This window comes from Genypterus blacodes, unplaced genomic scaffold, assembly GCF_046128005.1.
Source record: "Genypterus blacodes isolate CSIRO-AG114 ecotype Tasmania unplaced genomic scaffold, CSIRO-AGI_Gbla_v1 ptg000032l_1, whole genome shotgun sequence".
NCBI classification, from domain to species: Eukaryota; Metazoa; Chordata; class Actinopteri; order Ophidiiformes; family Ophidiidae; genus Genypterus; species Genypterus blacodes.
This window is the reverse complement of record NW_027466845.1, coordinates 4,941,388-4,961,161: the sequence shown is the minus strand read 5'-3', so window position 1 is coordinate 4,961,161 and position 19,774 is coordinate 4,941,388. Positions and strand designations below refer to the sequence as shown.

The window sequence follows — 19,774 nt, the reverse complement described above, 5'->3', positions numbered from 1 at the left end:
AGCGGAGGGACGATGCCAGTTTAATTTGAGCTTTATGTTCACGTCTCGTCATGCAGCTGTGTGAAATGTCCTACAGGGGATTATTCACACGCATTCCCAATTAACAAAGCGTTCAGCCTGACAACTAAAACTGAAAGGTAAATGAGCAAAACACACATTCACACAAACACACAGGCATGCATGCAGACACTGTATGCTTACATTGTATGCATGCGTACACCTACATACACATGATTTATTTCCCCTAATTTGCAGCCTAAAGCCAATCATGAATAAACCTGAGGTGAATGAACAACACATTCAGGTTGTCCTGCAGTGCTCCCTCTCATCCACTCAGCTCCTACTGACATCTGCAGCCTTCAGCTACTAAAGCTCAGCCAGGCAAAACTTTAAACACAGCAAACTTCTAAACCTGTATCTTCAGGCTTTTAGTTTCCTTCTGTAGTTAAAACCTGTCATCCATCTTGTCTTGTTCTTAGGAATGTCTTTATGTCATATTACGCAGCATTGATATAAAATCATGGCAGTGTGCTTGGAAATGAAGATAGATACTTTAGATCAAACAATCAGCTGTCTCCTTCAAAGCATGTGGGACCAAACCGCAACCATTCCAGTTTATAACAGGATCATCCATCTCTGTTCAAACTGCAGTTTGTGTGACGCCGGCGTCTGAGGGGACGACAGCACAAGTGACTGTTTGTACCAAATCTAATAAAAATCCATCAAATCTGCAGTTAACAACCAAAAGTTGCATGTCACCCACACATTTAACACTGCATGACAATTCAATATGGGTGTCTGAGAATAACTCAATCAAAGCACCGGGGAAAAGGAAAGGTGAAAATTAACGTTACAATTGCTGCACCGTTTGAACGAGTGAAGGCATAACTGTGACGCATCTGAGAGAGATTGCTGAAGAAAAGTGTCCATGCAAATCAAAATACGGTCATTTATTGCCCTACGATATACGTTCATATCATATATTATCTTTAACTTGAAATCGTAGCATTGTCACATGAGGTACTGAAATATCCAATTTACGTAGAATTTGAGGCAAACTTTAACCTGACATATACGTAAAAGGTTTAAACTTCATTTCCTGCCATCTCATTCAAATCAAGTCTTGGCTTCTTGAAGTAACATTGACATTGTAACACCTAGACAGGCTGAGATCTTCAATTCTAATCCATCTTCTCCAGGATGTAAAGCTGTAATCATTGTCTGTCTCACACACTTAATCCTTGTGTAATTAGAACAGTTGATGCCCTTTAAGAGGACATATTGTGCATTTTTGTGATTTCTCCTCATTATTTCAGTGTAATACAGTAGGGAGTCAACAACATATTGAGCTATAAGTTTGAGTTGACAGCAGCAGTATGGGCCTGAAAGCTTTGGTTAGGATCGGTCTTTTACTCCCCTAAAATGTCGACATCAACAACTAATGTGAGAATTTACCTGCCCACACACACCAAAGCACCAGTCTACTGCGTGTTTGCCTAACATCTGCAGTTTCATATTGCTGTTTACTTTAGAGTAGACAAGTGCAGCTTAAGCCAACACATATTTTGAATGTGACATTGGGCAAAGTCGGTCACGGTCTACAGTAGAAGCGGTGTCGTTGTCGCGTGTTCTCACCTTGGTGAGGCTCATGCAGTGTGAGGACATTTTCCAAGTGTATCTGTCAGGAAACTGCAAATGCCAATTAGACGGTGCATGCGGTGTATTGTTGGCTGCCCTTTGGTGACTCTTGTGAGGAAACGAGCATAATTATTGACAGCCTGAGTTCACGGGAGTCAGTTGTCGTCTCAACCAGTGGACGACTACACTGAGCTCCACGGCAACAGGGGACTTGTGGTCACATTTCATCAGAGGACGGGCTGGTGTGTGCTGTGTAAACAGAGGAGCATTTGCATATTATAATTATGTCCACACTCAGAGTGTCTTCTCAATTACATCCCATTTAAACTTCCAATCGAGAACAAGTGAGAAGACAAACTTTTGCAGGTCCATAAACTTTAATTGTAACAGCTTCTCTAAACAAGATAGAGAACATTAGAATTGCTTGGCGCTTCTCTAATAAAGGCATTGACGTCACTTTTTTTGTGATTGATTTTACCAATTGTCTTTTAGCTCCTCTGCGTTCTCAATTATCTCAAGATATCATCGTTCCTCAATAGCTGTCACCGTTGCTACAGTTACAAATTACTGCAGTAAGTGAGTTTGTGGAATAAAGTGGTTTGACAGAGGAAGATCAAATAACAGACAATCTAGCTTAATTACAAAGATTTGGTTATTTCTGGATTCTGTCTGCCTTCCAAAAGTGTACACTTGTGTATTGTCGCAGTCACACGGAACACAGAATCATTTCATGTGAGGCATATGGTCATTAATAAGCCGGTTTTATGCTCAGTTCCCTGCTCTCCAGGATCGGTAGCAAAGCCCTGAAGTATTCTAGTTGGTTAAGATTGCATTTCACTCCCTCTGTCTGATCTGTTCTGATGGTTATTAGGGACGCATCGATCAACCCATAATGATTAAAAATGTTCAGTATTTACAATCCGGTCAGACCCAACATCCTGGAGTTCAAGTCGGTGAGCGTGCAGACTGATGTGTCTAAAGACCAAAAGACAAACTGGAGCCAAGCTGACAGAAACAGAAAAGCTCATGCAGTTTAACTGATTTACAGTTCTGAGAGGCTGGAATCTGTGAGTGTACAGTGTGCTGTTGTCAGCAAATGTTTAAGTGTGTTTGCTCTCCATGCACTTAATCATTTGAAGTTCCCATGTATGAGGTTTTTCTTTTTCTGCTACTCTGGCCAAATCTCCAAACTCTGCTGTGTAATGCTCCCTAAGTATGTCAGAGCTCAGCGAATAAAGGTTGGACAAACCTGATTAGCATACATTTACATTAACAGGGCCTCGTGAAGTCATTTCAGCCTGCGATTTGAAATTCTCACAGCTATACAGAGCGACTGAATATATCCATAGAATTCCTGAATGGAATACTCTAATCACCAGGGCCTTATGATCCATGACGGAATTATTAGATATGGTGTTGGTCCAGTCAATCTACTTTACGCACAAATTGCTGCGACAATGAAGCCAAGCCCTCCCTATGACTGCATTCCATCTGTTAGATCCAATGATTAATCAGGACAAGCAGGACAATGCGCCGACCTCTTGTTTAGAATCGCCGCTCGCCCGGCTCAGAATCGCTTGCTGAGCTTTCGCAGAGTTCGGAAGCTCATGCTCTGCAACGCGGAACATCTCAGCAGGACAAAGCCACTATAATGTGATGATGAACATGAATAGCTTCACCGCCTAATGACATGAATAAACTGCTCACAAGAGAGAAAGTTTTATTCTTCCAAAGTAAGAAGGCACAGGAGTATTTTTATGCTGACTCCAGAACACTGAGTGTGTTTCCTTTGAAATATGAGAAACAATACTCTTTGTGATTGCAGGCAGTGGGTTCCGGCCAAAATTTGTCTTTTTTTGGGTCTTTCTAGTTAGTAAACACCTTGGCATATGCAGGGAGCAGGCGATACCGTTTATCTGCGGGTAGCAGTTTCTCAACCACCATTCAAAGGAAAATAAACATGCAAGGGAACAAAAGGAAGCATGAATAACACTAACAAGCTGTGATAAAAGCAGAGGCCGCTCGCAAACGACACTGGAGCACACACAGATTTTAGATGACACCCCAGTTTATGGATTTCTATTCCTGCACAGGGTTATTTTGAAATCCAATATGGGTCAGTGACAAGAACTGTTCCTTTACAAACACTGCAGTTATATGATTGACTGTTCTATAAATGATTTCGGCGGGTGTGTGTGTGTTCCCCTGTGGTGGCGGAGCTATTTTCTCACAGACTCAGGCTTTGTCCTATATTTGGTTCTAATAACGCTTGTGATTGTAGATTTTTGTGCACCGACGGGCTGTTTGCCGTTGTTTCTTCCCGTCGCGTCCCTCTGCACAGCGGCTCCCCGCCCTGCCTTGACGGGTGGCGGGCGAGCTGAATGGACCCTTTTGAATTGGAGCCTTATGGTGCCGCTTTGTGCTGCTCTGAGGCTGCGGCTTCCACACTCGGTCTCAAATCCTCCTCCTAAGGCTCCTGCCCCGCACTGATCCCGCCCCTCCATGGTATTATGTACGCCCGTCCCTTATATGATTCACTGCTGCAGAAGCCTCCTGATGCTGATTTACAGTGGCAGATGTAAATGTGTCATGTAGTGAAACTTAGAAATGTTTCAGTCACTGAAGAACAGGGAAACTACACAGTGATCATAATAAAATTAATCAGTTTAAGATTATTTAGTTGATTGCGCTCAATTACAAGAATAATTTCCAAAACAAATCGCAATGAAGAGTATTTGTTTATCATGTTAGATCGCATTAACAGCCTGATTCTATTTCTTTAACTCAACAATAGCTGTGAGAGTATGACACACACACACACACACACACACACACACACACCGAAACAGTAGCACAAAAGCGGAAAGGAGTAATGTAAATTAAAATCTAGTTTTGACTTTGTAATCCACAGACTTGTTTCTGTTCCACTTGCTGGTGACCTCATTCATCATTTTGCTTGCTTGAGTCAATATCCAATATCTGCCTCCTCACTACAGAATCATTTAATTCACCAAAACAATTGAGATTTATTGTTGCCGGATCCACACGAGCAGACTTACAGTAAATATTGGATGTGATGATGAAAAATTCACACAGCGGCTAATTGATATAGAGGACAGTGGCCCAGATACACTCCAGGGCTATGAGTGTGTGTATGAGAGGACATCAGTAACTTCAAGGTTACACACACAGACATACACACCAGCAATCCCGCAAACACAGGACAGCCAAACACACTGTGTGTTGTATGTTTTGTGTGCGTGGACGTTTGGTGTTAATTTCCACAACAATTCTGCATTTGAACCAAAAAAATAGCTTCAACCTCTTGCAGCGTACAACAGGTGGGACTCACGCCACAGTTTGAGAACCCCTCTGCTACGCACCTTGACATCATGGATCACGTGATATCTTGCAGCACTGCCAGAGGGGCCGATCGTACAATGCCTGATGTTGTAGTGCAACGCTACGTCAATAAAATGTCTTGATGTAGACAAAACTGCAACCTGGTGAGTTTCTTTGACGATGGTGTATCTCCAGCGTGGCCTCGTTATCGTGACAAAGCGAAGTTAACCGGGCCGGAGTGGACACACACTCCATCATGACACGGTGAAAATAGTTTATACACAAACAGTTGCGTTGAGACAGCAAATACAAAGGTGTACGTTCATAGAGTTGGTATGATAGTGAAATATAAAGTGAATTATTGCCTGAATGTTGGGATCAATATCAATCGCGCCGCCCTCTAGCACCGCTCTATCACCGAGTGCAGGTCATTACGCACCAGTCCCTTTCTTTTCCATGACCCCGGTGACACGAAAGCCCATTTCTCTGCACGAGTTGCCGTTAATCTGCTTCTGCCGCTGCGGCGTTTGTTTCATGTGAGCGCGCTGCCTTGGCCTCAGCTAGCTTCGCTTTGTGTCGAGGGCGCGGCGTGCGTCTCCCAGAATCCTTTGAAAAGAGTCAAGGTGCTTTTTAGTCATTCAGAGGACCATCACGCTGCAAAATATTGGATAGATATAGGAACAGTTACCACTATAGCACTGCTACTACAACAGCTAGAGACATAGAGAGAGAGAGAGAGAGAGAGAGAGAGAGAGAGGGAGAGAGAGAGCGAGAGAGAGAGAGAGAGAGAGAGAGAGAGAGAGAGAGGGATAGAGAGATAGAGAGATAGATAGATAGATAGATAGATAGATAGATAGATAGATAGATAGATAGATAGATAGATAGATAGGCATATTGAAAGACAGACACATTAATTTGTGGGTGAGTCAGATCTTTGTTTGTCTCCGTGGAAACAGGTCAGTGCGTTTTAATCCATGCCCCATCAGCACAATGACTAATTATGTGAATGAAACATTGGGAACGACTGCAGACAAGTTCCTGCCACGCTTTGAGGACTTTAATCACAAAACTGTCGGGCCTGTTATGTGAAAATGAAAGGCACATTTAGCTCTTTCTTATCCGTTGCGTAATTATTATTATAATGTGTTTTTTCACGCTCGGTGCAAAGTTAACAGTTGGTTAACTCCACACACTCCGTATATTCAACATTACAGGTTGGTGTTAAGTCTCTGTGTTAGGAAATCCAAAACCAAGCAATTTCAATTAATATTGTTGACATCTGTTAGTGTTGCCACGGGAATTAAATGTGATTAAAACAGACATTTGACCCTCCGAGCCAATCTTTAACATTTGTAATCTGGGGAACGCAGGAACTACTGTAACTGAGAGGGAGGAAGGAACTGTGTGATTCATGAGGTGACTGAGCCGAGGAGATAACAGCCAAACCTCTGGCTTCACTCTGCTTCAGTGTGCTCGTGCTCACAACCCATTTAACGCCGGGGCTTTTATTAGAAACTGCTCTCTTTATTTTCTGTCTCTAGTTAATTAGTAAATTTTGATAGATTACGAGCTGAACCAAATTGCTGTCCAAAAAGAGGCGAGAGAAATTGAAGCCCTGGAAAATGGGGACGTGACAGAAATTGAGGTGGCGCCGAGCTGAAAGTGATTCCTGGTATTGTTTCCTCCATCGGGGTAAAACCGCTGAATTTCACTCAAAATTCTACTTCATTGTGGTTTGCGAATAAAGCTTCCTCCATGGATTTGGGTGAAGGTTTTAGGATTACGCCTGGGTTCTGATGCGCGGACGGAGACAGCGAGGGCAGAGCAGGAGGTGCAGAGGAGTGCAGGTTAACCAACACCTCTGGATGTTGTTCTCCTTCAGATCTATAATGCATCCACACTGCAACAAGCACATGAATTACTAATTTGTGAAACACATCACAAAGGTAGTGTCTTTCAAAACAAGAGACTTTATTGGTTTCATGTATTCTGACTGATGTTTTTCATATGCGGCTGCAGACAGGCGCAGAGATGAACTGTAATAAGGCCATAAAACACAGGACCAGTATTAAATGTGACTGGGATGGTGATGTTTTAAACTCTATATGCCTATAATTCACTAACACAGACCCTCATATTGGACAGCAGAGCAACCTGCTCAGTGCTATTATTACACTTTAAACATAGCTCTGCTTATGCCACTTGTCCATAAAACTACATCCAGACGAGCTCATTGTGCTGCCAGGACCACTTTGAACATCCCTGCCTCATGTGCAGCTCCTCCTCCTCCTCGCTCTTCTCTGCCCATGAGCCAATGCAAATTACAGTAACAGCTTGGACGTGAGCATAATCTCAAGTGGTGTGAGCTGGGCTCCAAGGCGAGCCATGCAGGCAGATGGAAGTAGCGACTCTGCCAGGCCTCTTCAGGGGCTCCCACTCTTTCTCAGGAATGCTAGACAATGGAGGAGCAGTGGCTCATAACCAGCGCCTCGTCTGCCACTATCACAAGGCCTACTCCCATATCCTGTATTTGGTAAATGATATGAAAGGAGAGGCCTCCCGTTATGGCCTTGTATATTCCGACCTACAGATGGACACAGATACTGCCCACATCGTACAGTGAGCTGTTTGCTGGGCAAGGCAGCAAGCCACGGCAGAGACACTCAGATGTTCACGTTTGTAGTGAACGGCAAAGGGAGCGCAGCCAATGTGCTTCTTTATGTTTCAGCACACAGCATGCGGAAGATGTCGTTCCCTGGAGGTACGGTGCGTGTTTAATACCTTCTAACGCCGGCACTTTGCATTAAAGATCACACCTGAATCCAACAAGCATGTGAGATGGCAGCAAAAAAAATTCAAGAGCAAATCTTTAAACATCATTTGTATTTCCATAAAAGCTACAACATGAGAGCACACAGTCGCTTTTAAAAGCAGCAAAGTGTCTGAGCATACATTACCCATGTAATATTCATACAAGACTACTAAGCATAATTACCTAAAACAGTTCACTTTATGGTGTGGGAATGCGTCCCCTCAAGGAGGACAATTTCATTGCAGTATTCATATTTCTGTCATGCCTGAACATGTTTCCTTCTGCATTACTGCACTTCCATCTATTGTCTCTAATGCAACATTCTCATCACGAGGAACAAGCCCACCGACTTAGATGTTCTGCTCAAATGCGGCTTATATCAGATGTATGGAGTGAAAAAAAGCACATGCAACTAGATGTTCTCTGATCCATTTCGGGGCGACATTTACAAGTACAAACAAATCAGTCATCTGACATCTGCCAATGCGACTGCACTTTGAATTACTTATCGGTGATGATTGCTGCACAAGCCCGAGCTGCAACAAGCACAGCTCTGATCCTCTCTAGCCGGAAAGCAGCAGCGTGTCTGGTTCTATCTGTTTCATTTGAATCCATTGCTGCGGTATGTTTACCCGCATTTTAGAAACGGTATCCTCATTGGCACATGTAGGCTGTTTCAGGTGTAAAATGTGTGAACACTGATATGAGATATGAGCCCATTATGAGGAGCTGCAGTGTAAACGTAGCCTACAGTCACTAAGTGTTGTCTCAAACAGCCAGGAACAGAGCAGAGTTTGTCCTCCTCGGTAAACTGTGATACCCCTCTGATTTGGTGATTAACATGTAAAAGAGACTAATGAGCAGGATGACCTTTTTTCTGGGAGTATGATTGAATGTTTGGGTGAAGTATGGCCGTTATTGCTCTGAGCTCCACTTGAGCTCCAGTAAACATTCACACTCACACATTTTGTAAGGCTCCCCGAATTCGACTGTGTACCCTTTCTTGTCGGTGATTCAGCTGCAGGCTTCCCACTTTCACAGATCAGACATTCTCTGAGTTACACCTTTGGCAGAAGGTTGTTTACACCCACAGGCAGCGATTGTACTATTCTTGGACGATAATGTAAATTAATTCTCGAACTCGCTTATGTTCCTTGTAACTAATGAGAACGCTTATGCAATAAGGTTACACCTCCACGTGTCGTTAAGAATGCGCCTGGATCTTTCATCATATGCTGCGGCAAATCACCGGGACAAATATATGTGTGTGTGACTCAAAGGAGTTCAAAGACGGCACACCTCTGCAAACACACAAGGCAACACAAAAAAGGTGTGTGAACGAATCAATAGTCTGTGACTCATCTTGAGGTCCTCAACATGAGCGCATCTGCATTGACAAAAAACAATATTCTGAGGAATTTCCACAGTGTTGCAGGGCAGATTTCCATACGTGTCAATAATTTGAGATAACTCTGATCACACAATTTCAAACGCGGGAAAAAAAAGAAGCCTGGTTTCTCTCAGATGTGGATGACACTGAGCGCCATACGGCTTAATTTTGTGGACGATTAGAGCTCCAATAACAAGAGCCGGGTGCTGAGATAACATCTTAACACGATAACATGTGCTGCAAACCACTCGACACCGGCCGCCGCTGATATCTGAGGAAGCGCGCGCTGATAGACTCAGATTACTTTGATGAGGGAGGAGAACCACAGCTCGGCAGAATAGAGGAGGGGAGTGGCCTATGCGCACAACGACGTCAATAGAATTTCAAACATTTCCAGACGAAGACTTTGACCTCTTCATCGCTTTTCCCTCGACTCCTGATTAAAAACATGAATGCACTTGCTGCTCGGAGAACGTTTCTTTCTCAGCTGTGGCTCCCTCATGTTGTGCAGGCAGAGGCGAACTGCCGGGGAATCCTGTTGTCGTGCCTCTTATCGCAATGAAAACACAACCGCTTCAACCACAACCGTTTCAACCATGACCGCTTCAACCATACTCTGCATAACAGCTAGGCAAAAACGTCAAAGGAATGCACGTGGGCTGAAGACTTTACATTTGACAACAAAGGGTGAATGCAACACATTAAAGGGGCCTTCGCAAAATGGCGTGTATCTTTTTTTTTGAAAAGGAAGGAACAGATACAAACGTGTCACGGCGTGGAAAATATGCAAAGTTATGCGAGGCGCACAACTATCGTAAGACGCTGCTTGTTAGACAGGCGTGTGGGGGGGGGGGGGGGGGGCGACACTGGAGGGAACAGCAGTTATGTTCAATTCAGCAACACAAGCTGGCTAATTAGCATGGCCTCCGCCGTTGCCTTTGAACCAGAGGAGGACAAGTCGGAGCCATCATATTTCTTTGTTCTGTGCTCCGAGGGTCGCATCCCCCTGACCGCAGAAGTCACACGTCCCCCTGACCACACAGGGGTCAGAGGTAAGGGGAGAGGAATGGACTCCCACCTCCTTCTCGCTGTGGGAATCTTCTCTCAAACGACGCCCACAGCAAAGACAGAGAGAGAGAGAAAGAGAGAGAGAGAGAGAGAGAGAGAGAGAGAGAGAGAGAGAGAGAGAGAGAGAGAGAGAGAGAGAGAGAGAGAGAGAGAGAGAGAGAGAGAGAGAGAGAGAGAGAGAGAGAGGCCAGTGCTGGATCACATATAGCGTGCGAGATGTAAGCGTGGTGACATTTTCAGGATGCAAACTCGAGTCCACGCACAGGAGACAGATGTTCGGGGGATACAGGTAGTACATACTGCACTTCACACGCACGCAATTGTTCTCGGCCTGCTGCTCCCCGAAGACACAGCGCACATCATTAACTCCATCCTCTCATGTCCCTGAGTTTAATTAATAGTTTCATGCTATGTAATGTGCGCGTCAAACAAGGATCTGCTTTTTACTGAGGCATTTTGCGGCGCGTTTGAATCGGCCCGTTTAGTTCAACTTACAGTCGGTTACACGAGGGAGTCCTCATATAACCTGTTTGCACCTGGTTACGCCATTACATGCTAAAATGGTTACTACGACTACTACGGTCTTTAAACCCTCCGTCCTGCCTTCCTTTCTTCCTTCCTTCTCCTGCCTTCCTTCAACACTTCTTTCCTGTTTTCACATCTCTGAAACTGACAGCATCATTATTCATAGTGTTTTGGGGGTTTTCAGTAAACCTGATCTGGCTGGCTAGAGGAGATGTGGTGCTAAATATCAATAAATCTGGACAAACTCCTCCCATCTGGCTCTGTAGAAACCAAATCTTCAGAACAAGAATAAGCTCTTGCAAATTTGATCCAAATCTGCTACGCGTCTGTAGTTCCTCTCAAGCAAATTTCCATCCTTCCCCTCCAAACTGCCGGTGATCTACATAACACTGCAGCTTTTATCTGCTGCTGCTGCTGCCAACAAGTCAAACTCTGCGTCGGTCTGAAGCTTGTGTTAAAGGTGCAGGGTTAGGCGGGGGTGCAATGGTTTGGAAAACACAACATGCTCACCCGATATCAAGCCCTGGTCTCCATTGCAGGTTTCCACATCGACATTCCGTTTAGCTGGTTGTCAGTGTGCTGGAAGGCCAAACCTCAACGGCATCCCACGAAAACCACCTAGAGGCGGACACACACACACACACACACACACACACACACACACACACACACTCACAAGTTAAACTCTCTGTTAGAAATGTTTTTAATAAGTCTGCCCTGGACATTATTCTAGCAACAACAAAAAATACCCAACAACACCAGAGAAGCGGCGATACAAGCATAATCTAATTGACTGAGCTTGCTTCGTTTTCAGCTCGGCAGCTTTGGGTGCGATATGAACGCTGATGTGATTATGAAACAACAGGAATCAAGCAGAAGCAGCAGGGGAGGCGGCAGGAACAAACACGCTCAGAGAAGCCACGGCCACAAACGCGTGTCCCATCATTAATATTTCACTGTATCATTGTAGCCAAGGATGAACAAAGAGGGAAGAGGAGGACGATGAAAAATTAATCATATTTTGACACCACTTTGGTATTTATCTCCGACAAGGAAAACACAGAGAATCCTTCCACTTGTGATGAGATGTTGAGAGCAGAAGCACAAGGTGATTAATGTGACCAAATAATGAAAGTTCCACATGCTTTCACAGAAGATTACTGCTATTAAGCTACACGTATCTGTGTATGATGAAGACGCATGAGGTGGAGTCATTGTAGCTGCCTTTACACGTAGATTGTCCTTGTTTTTCTCAAACTGGAGAGGTAACTGGAGAGGTAACTGTCAAGGTCATGCGTCTTCACTCCCTCACTTGTCCTTTTAAATATCAAACCCGCTACATGACGCGTGGCAGCTCTGCCGGCAGCACGCAATCCAAGAGAGATTACCATATCGCTCTCATTTGTCTTCCCGGGGCCCTCATGCATGAAAACAGAATTCTCCACTCAAGTCCTCCCTGGGCCTACATCGATTTGTATTCAGGGGGCAACTTTTGAGGGTTGTCACCTTCAGCTACTCATCCGACCAATTAAGTATTTATGACGCAAGCTTTTGCTTTCTCCAATGGGTCGCTCCAGTCCACTTCAGCTCGCAACAACCTAGAGTCGATGCTGTCATGTCAGAGTGTGAGGAATGAGGCTGGGGAGCAAAGGAGGAGCGCAGGCCTCACACATTTCACTGTCTATCATTTAGCAATATGGCTCTGACTCGGGCTGGACCTCGTTATATCATTCACCAAAACAACAATGTGATTTTTTTGTATGCTGTCCCAGTAATGACGATGCTGAGGCAAAACACTGCATTGATTTTCGTAGCGTGCGTACGAAGAAGACAGGACGTGCCCTGAGGAGAGAAGGGGGTTAGCTACTGTTGGCAGCGCAACAAATGTGCCTGATCACCTGAAAGCACAAACACCTGGTGAATAGCAAGTAAGTGACAAGTCCAGCGAGCCAAGAGGCCGATTTATGTCCTAAAACAGGCAGGGAATTGACGCTGACTCAGCTACGGCTACGGCATTAGCTAGCTGCACTCCCGGTGGAATTAGTGATGCAGTGACTCTTTGTCTCACTAATGATGAGACGACAAACTGAAACTCAACTCATCAGAAAGCTGGACCTAAAATACAACATTCTGACAAGAAAGTTGGCGGTTGTCCACATTGGTGTGTGACAACTCGGCTACCTTAGCAATGCTAATGGGACTTTGGAGCAGTAAGGCCAAGGCGAGCTTCATTAACTGTGACAGGAAGTTGTGCTGCTGCCTCCTTAAAGATTAAGGTATTTCCAGAAAAACAAAAATATTGCAAGTGGTCTAAGTAGTAATGGTGAGAGGGATTCACTCACAACTGTGGCGAAATGTACTCTTGTTAACTGTCAAGACACTGGAGCAGGAATCCTACCCTGAACCTAGCCTGAAGCAGATCTGGACAGGACAGTGTCTACCTTCATAAATCAAAATTTGTGCCTTGTAGCAGCTAATTCCTGGACTGAAAAATTACCCTGAACCATTTTGTTGTTATTTTAAGTCCATACCACCGCCTCAAGCACTAACAGCAATGTGACGCAAAGCAAACCACGAGAGATGAAGCATGAAATTCTTACATTTGTTTGGAACACGATGCCCTTCACTCATCCTACGATAGCTTAACTAGAGACTGTTCAGGTTTAAAGTCTCCAACATCAAATAATCACCTGGCCCTTGATAAGCACCGGGGTCGAGCTCAGGACGAGCCGTGCTCACTTAAGCTCCGGTGTGGCGTTCCTTCACTGAATCAAACAATCCACTTTCCTCTTCCAGCCACAGGATTTCACCCCACTGCCTCTCTCTCTCTCTCTCAGACCTTATATGAAATGAAACGAATGAAAAAAATAACTCCTTGGTGCCAGAGCGACACTGACCTAAGTACACACTCCCTCAAGTCATTACCCGACACTGTGATTGCTTCATATCTGAGCGAGACAAAGACAGTTGTTAGGGAGACAGCCGCGCTGGCAGATTCAGTCTGTTTTCCAGCACATTCCGGCATGACAACCAGGGGTGTGACTTCTCCCTTTTACCTCACTGCTGCCATATATTCCATCTGTCAGTATTCTATGGAGGATTTGCTACGGTTGGCGTACATCAACCGAGGCCAGCGCGGTTCGAAGAATAATAAAAAACATTGTTACCCCCCTCTCTCTCTTCACAGTAAAGCAAACTTAAGCTCCTCGTATAGCCAACGGAATCGTACCAAGGAAGGCAGCGGAAGTGCCAGTGTGTTTTTGTGTTTAAAAAAGCAACTTGTTGGTAAAATGTTGTGATGTACCAATTGTTTTTGACATTGAACATATCAGCTATGCATAACAATTAGCGACGGTGCTCTGGGACTGACAGGAAGTGGAAGTGTAATTTCATTAGAATGTGATAGTGAGATATCTTAATATTACTTGGTCGGAGATCACCTTGTAAAATTTTGCCTAGAGCAAATCAGGGAAAAAGAATAAAAAGCTACACTGATTTATTTAAAGATAAGAATATAATAGATTTGTCATTCTACATATTCTCCAGGCACATAAATACAAATGACATATTTACAAGATAATACCAGCAGTGTGTTTCCAGGGGGCTTAAACAGTGTGAGATTTTTTTTCTTCCTGTGTAAATATGAGCTCCACCAAAGCAGCGAAGAAAACCTCAGTGAAACCCTTCAGGCGTCTCATTACATCAGATCCTGCTGACCATCTCGGGAAGACAAAAAAAAAAGAAAAAGCAAAGCCTCCGAGCTTCAATCAATTATGGATTTGTGTGAACGCTTTCATACCGGAGATTGGCTCTTTTCTCCCCACTCCATTCCCTAGATGTTGACAAGGTGATGGCAGTCTCTCGGTGTGAGGTCAGGTAAGTGAAGGCTGCTCCATTTAATAAGCCACAGCAAGGAAACCGCCAAGCGAGGATATTTTTGTGTATTTATTACAGACTTTAATTACTTTTAAATTAAGTTGGAGGAAAGTGTTAAGAATTCCCTTTTTCAGCAGGTACTTCCTTTCTATAACTGCACCGACGCCTGTACCTGAACAAGTAATAAAGCACCTCCGAGCTGTAACGCGCTTAATAAAGGGCGCTCTCAATGTCATCATGACTCAGCAGCGGACGCTGCGACCATTCCTGCAGGAAACAGCGAAGCTGTTCAGTAAGGTGTAGGATGGCCTGAGAGCTGTCATAACGGTGAGGTCAAACTCATCTTAAGCATATCGACGAAACCGAATTCCAGCGGACCATTACGCTCTCTCTCTCTGTCCCCTGGCTTTACTGTAATTCACTCGGCGGGTCAGCGACTTTGATTAATGACTTGACTTACAAACGAGATCATATGCGGCGTACGAGGCGAGGTTTCAATCATAATATGTATTCATAGATTTTCAGCAGCAGTGTTGCCTCAGCCAAATTCTAATTACATCTAACTAATAGGCGCGCGTGAACAGCAATGCCCCCAAACTGTAAACATATTGAAAAGATGTCACTAAATGTAAACCTAATGTGCTTAAGTACGTCAGGTAGATTCTTTTTTCGTGCTGGGGCAAAATTCTCAGAGTCAGCAGGGGACGCAAGCACAAAAACCGAGGTGATTATAAGGACCAGTAGCTGTATTTGTCTTTGCACTTTCCACTAATCTGAAACACCATCAGCGTGTAATGAACGCCGCAATCCCAGTGGTGTGACTCTCACCTCGCTGAGCTCTTAACTTCAAATGAGACAAAACAGCACCGAGGCAAATTGCTTGTAGGACCAGTTTGATTGAATAATTTGCTTTTTATTAGCTTCAACAAACCTTTGGCGTTAGAGGTCATGTAAAAATGAATGGTAAGTGAGTGTGCCTGTGTCTGTGTGTATGTGCGTGTGTGCCTTCACTGATCAATACAATCTGGCAGTGGAAGGCAAGGTTAAGAGGGAAAGAACTGGTGGTAAATGAAGAGTGTGGATCATGTGAAAGCTATCACAGGCATCATTAAGGCTGTAATTTTGATCCTGGGTTGACTCCAGCAGACGTGGAAGAGTCGATCACATCTTGAAATTCTCCTGCTTACATTTCAATCACTCCAAAGGGGCCAGAGTCAACAGAGAATGAGCATTAGATGTGTAATATTCTCATTTGGAAAGTCAATGAGGATGGAAAGATATAAATAATTACATACATAAATTCTTGATGACGATGATGATGATGGTGGTGATGATGAATGAACATGAATCTAGAATAAACTAAAATTCAAAATCTAACATTAAAAATAAATACAACCAAAAAACACTACCCCCATTTCCTTTGGGCTCTCAGTAACTTCTGAGTTTTACCGTATTTCTGATTTGGCACCATTAGTGATGGAGAATCAGGCCCTGTCTTGCAATGTCCAGGTCCTGACGGGAGCTGCCTCAAAGCCTAAAGCCTCAAAGGGAAGTGTTAGACTCCTGCCGTCCTGGATCAGGAAGCATAATTCAGGCACACCAGATGCAAAACAATCCATCCAGGCCACATGTAGACAAGCAGTGCAGAGAGCCAATGAGAAATCACTTTGAAATGAAGATGATTGAAGATGACGACCGAAGCCCAAATGGTGATTTTCACACTATGAGATCTGTTTGTGCCTTTGAGATAATTTTGGCTCCACTTACTTGAAAGTCCTGCAGGAGAGCATTGGACATGTTTTAGAGATATAACCAGCCAAAAACTTGCGAAGCTCACAGTGGGCCACATCTTAACAAACATCAAAAATCCTATCTTAATCCAGCTGGCATGAGATGAAGCTGAGCTGAAATTAATCGTTAAATCATTCAATTTATAATAAAATCTTAACTAACTTGCTTTGAAAATATTCATACTTTTCATACAACAAAATAAGTGTCTCATGGGAATAAAGAACTGCTAATTAAATTCTTGTTTGGTGTTTTAAGAAACAATTTACTGTAAGTTTAGGATGATGATGATAATGATGATCATTCTCTGCAAAATGCCTTTTCTAGTTCAGTGCTTGGCATGTAAACAAATGTGTATTGTTTATCACTTTCTCTTTCTTCAGTTTGTCTCATTATGTAACATCAGCGTTTAAAGTTCTAATCCCTCAAAATTCTTTGTTAAAAAAAAAAATGCCCTCTAAGTTTAATTTAAAAACCCGACTGTTTTTCCCCATAAAAACAAATTGCTCACAAGGATTACATTTCACATTTTCATAATTCCCATAGGAAATTTTGTAATGTGGGTCTATGGATTAGAGGTGTAATCCTTCCAAAGTCAGCTCTATGATTCTGAAGGGCACACTGTATGCACGTTTGACAGCACTAAACCACTGCTTGCTATAATATATGTATCATATATGTTTATATAAATATATACAGTATATACATACAATATCCATCAACAGGACACATCTTAATAAGGACTTGTGTACTGTAGCTTTCTGCTTTTAAATGAATGTATAAACGTAGCTGGGAGTGGTTGCATTAGCCCATCTATGGTAAATTCTAATATTTGTTTGCCCAAATCTAATAAAGCTGAAAGACTTAATACTTAAAACTTCCATTGCAGTGGCTACATCTATATGCTGGGTTATTGCTCTACTGTCAAATCCATTTCTTCTAAAACAAGCTTGAATATTTAGAACATATAGGTCTCCAATTTAGGTCTCCATGCCTGTGTGGACCTGTTTAACATGTAGTTACAATTCATATCATATTCTATCTGCCTCTAACTTTATCAGTCAGGATTGTTATTGCTTTGTTAAACTCTGGCTAAATTAAAGCCTCCTCAGCTCTTTTAAATGTAAATCATGGTTGGGCTTTTATCATAAGCCTTGCTGAATTATTCACATAAGTGGTGTCCCTTTACATGACACAATCACGGCATTAGTTGTGGGTAGTGGAACAATGACAATTTCTATCCTCACAGTGAGGGAGGAAGGACTTCACTGAAATCAAAATACAAAACACCACAGTAAACGTGCCAGGAATAAAATTGTCTTCAGTAATAAAAGTCAGAAGTGCTCATTAAGACCCTCCCCAATGCAGGAAAACACTGCATCTCCAATTTCAGAAATAAATAGCAAAAACAATGCGGATTGAGATAACAGAAAGGCTCCAAATTGGAAAAAAAGGATGTTCACAGGGTTTTTCACCTGTAAGTCACCTCTCTGTAAAAACAAATCTATGTTGTATTTCTTGATGACACTGTGATCGTCTGTGGCAGGCCGGGGGAACCTTTTTAATATCCTCTGCTATCTCCAAACATTGAATCAGAGGAGTCTGAATGTTTTCTCTGGATGTTTTGATAGCTTCCCAGCTTAGAAATCTCCTTTGTTACAACATGAATGCAAGCGGTCCACAGCTCCTCCACTTCTCCACCAACGAGCACACAAACGGCTGTATTCCCTCTCCAGCTGCATGTCAAGCCAGCATACGACTGCGTGGGTGTGTGTGTGGGGGCAGTGTCACATTTTGTTCACCACAATGTACAGAAACCATGGAGAAGAAAAAACATAGAAGGAGGAATTGCTTTTCCACCCCCGGTTCGATTGTAAAGGACATAAACAAAGTGTTTTCCTCATCTTCATTCCATGGTTTTGTTTGCAAACGCACGCCTTCAGACAGGAAGACTTTAGGTAATTCAATCAATTATTTCATTTTCAATGCACTGGACCGCTCGATGTGTTGCTGGAATTTGGAAGGTGTGTGTGACGGCGCGCCTCTGACCCTCCACAGCCTCCATTTCCTTATGACACCTTTGACCACGCAGTTCCACCCAGACTTGTATGTGCACCTTTGCAAAAGTACGAATCCAGCTTAACGTTTTCAGAGGGAGGATATTGGATAGGTGAAGGAGAATTGTGCTGAGCATCACTTTCAAGTTTGTTCCTGTCAAAGCCAAAAGTTTCAAGTGTAGTTTCTTTTAATGTGCCGTCCTTAATTAGAGCAGTGTCTACTTCAGAAACCTCCGGGTGGCATGTTAAAACTCCAGAGGAATCCTTCCTCAGGAAAAAATGCAGTGATGGCAACAGAGGGAGCGTTCACTCTCCGAGCTGACAGGCGCCAAACGGACAGGAGCCAAATCCAAAAAAACAATACATTGATTTTACAATTAGACAGTGTGCAATCAGCATATGGAGTCAGTAAGATTTGAGAAGAGAAGGAGTGTGTCACTTTCTCAGCCTCACTTGTTCATGCAAGCATCCATCCATTCACTACACCAGCTTATCCTGTGCAGGATCACGTGGGGGCTGGAGTCTTTCCCAGAATGCACAAGGCAACATGACGGGGACCGTGCCGCACAGGTAGCCACAGACTTCAATGTTTTTTCTTCTTTATTGTCAGGATTTCCTTTGTTGCCTTTTTCCAAATGGTCACTAAGCCGGCGCGTTGGCTTTCTCCCTGCCACCCACAACAAAGACACGCTCTGCCTGCTCCAGAAGTATTGTGGGCCAGATAACATCATAATCCAGTTTGGCTCTTTATGTCTCCAGTCACCCAAATGCACGTTTTGGGCTTGCTTCATCATTTGGCTAACTGGAGTTGGTGAGAGCAGGGAGCAGTGAGTGCTTGCCAGTGCTTTTGGGTTTTGGAGAGATTTTAAAGTGGAGGTTGTCAGGAGTAAAGCACCAACATTCTGGAGCCCTAAACGTATGCGGCCTCTATGGACACCCCCTTTACCAATTTAATCCACTTGTCTCGTGCGTCTGACAGTTTTTTTTTTGTGTTTTTTTTACAGATAATTGAATCCTGAATCCGCTGCGGTGGTTAGAATAGTGGCTGATGAGCTGTTGAAACGAATTGCATGGTGGAAAATCTGCTGCATACGGTTGCACAGGTTTAGGTTTTGCCACATTTCAGCTTTAGGAAGTTATTTCCTCCATGTTTATGTAGGCATTCATCACTGCCAAGGTATGAGACGGAGCTAAAAAAGAACCCCAACCTATCCAACCCGGTGCTCTAAGCCCTAAAAGTCTTGTGCAATATTTGGGAAACAGTATCATAGTTTTACT

The 19,774-nt window shown here is 43.5% G+C and overlaps 1 protein-coding gene across 2 annotated transcripts in view; it reads right to left on the bottom strand.

Annotated features, from left to right (window-relative positions):
• lrfn1 (leucine rich repeat and fibronectin type III domain containing 1) overlaps positions 1–19,774 on the bottom strand; it is a 132,703-nt gene that overhangs the window by 7,597 nt on the left and 105,332 nt on the right. Inside the window, exon 3 of one of the 2 annotated variants that reach the window (XM_076145898.1) lies at positions 11,286–11,393. Coding sequence is in view for 1 of the 2 variants with exons in the window: in XM_076145899.1 (XP_076002014.1) it covers positions 91–158 (68 nt within the window). In the remaining variant the exon portion in view is untranslated. Of the gene's footprint in view, positions 1–90; positions 361–11,285; positions 11,394–19,774 lie in introns of those variants that run through there. The other variant, XM_076145899.1, reaches the window with a different exon arrangement.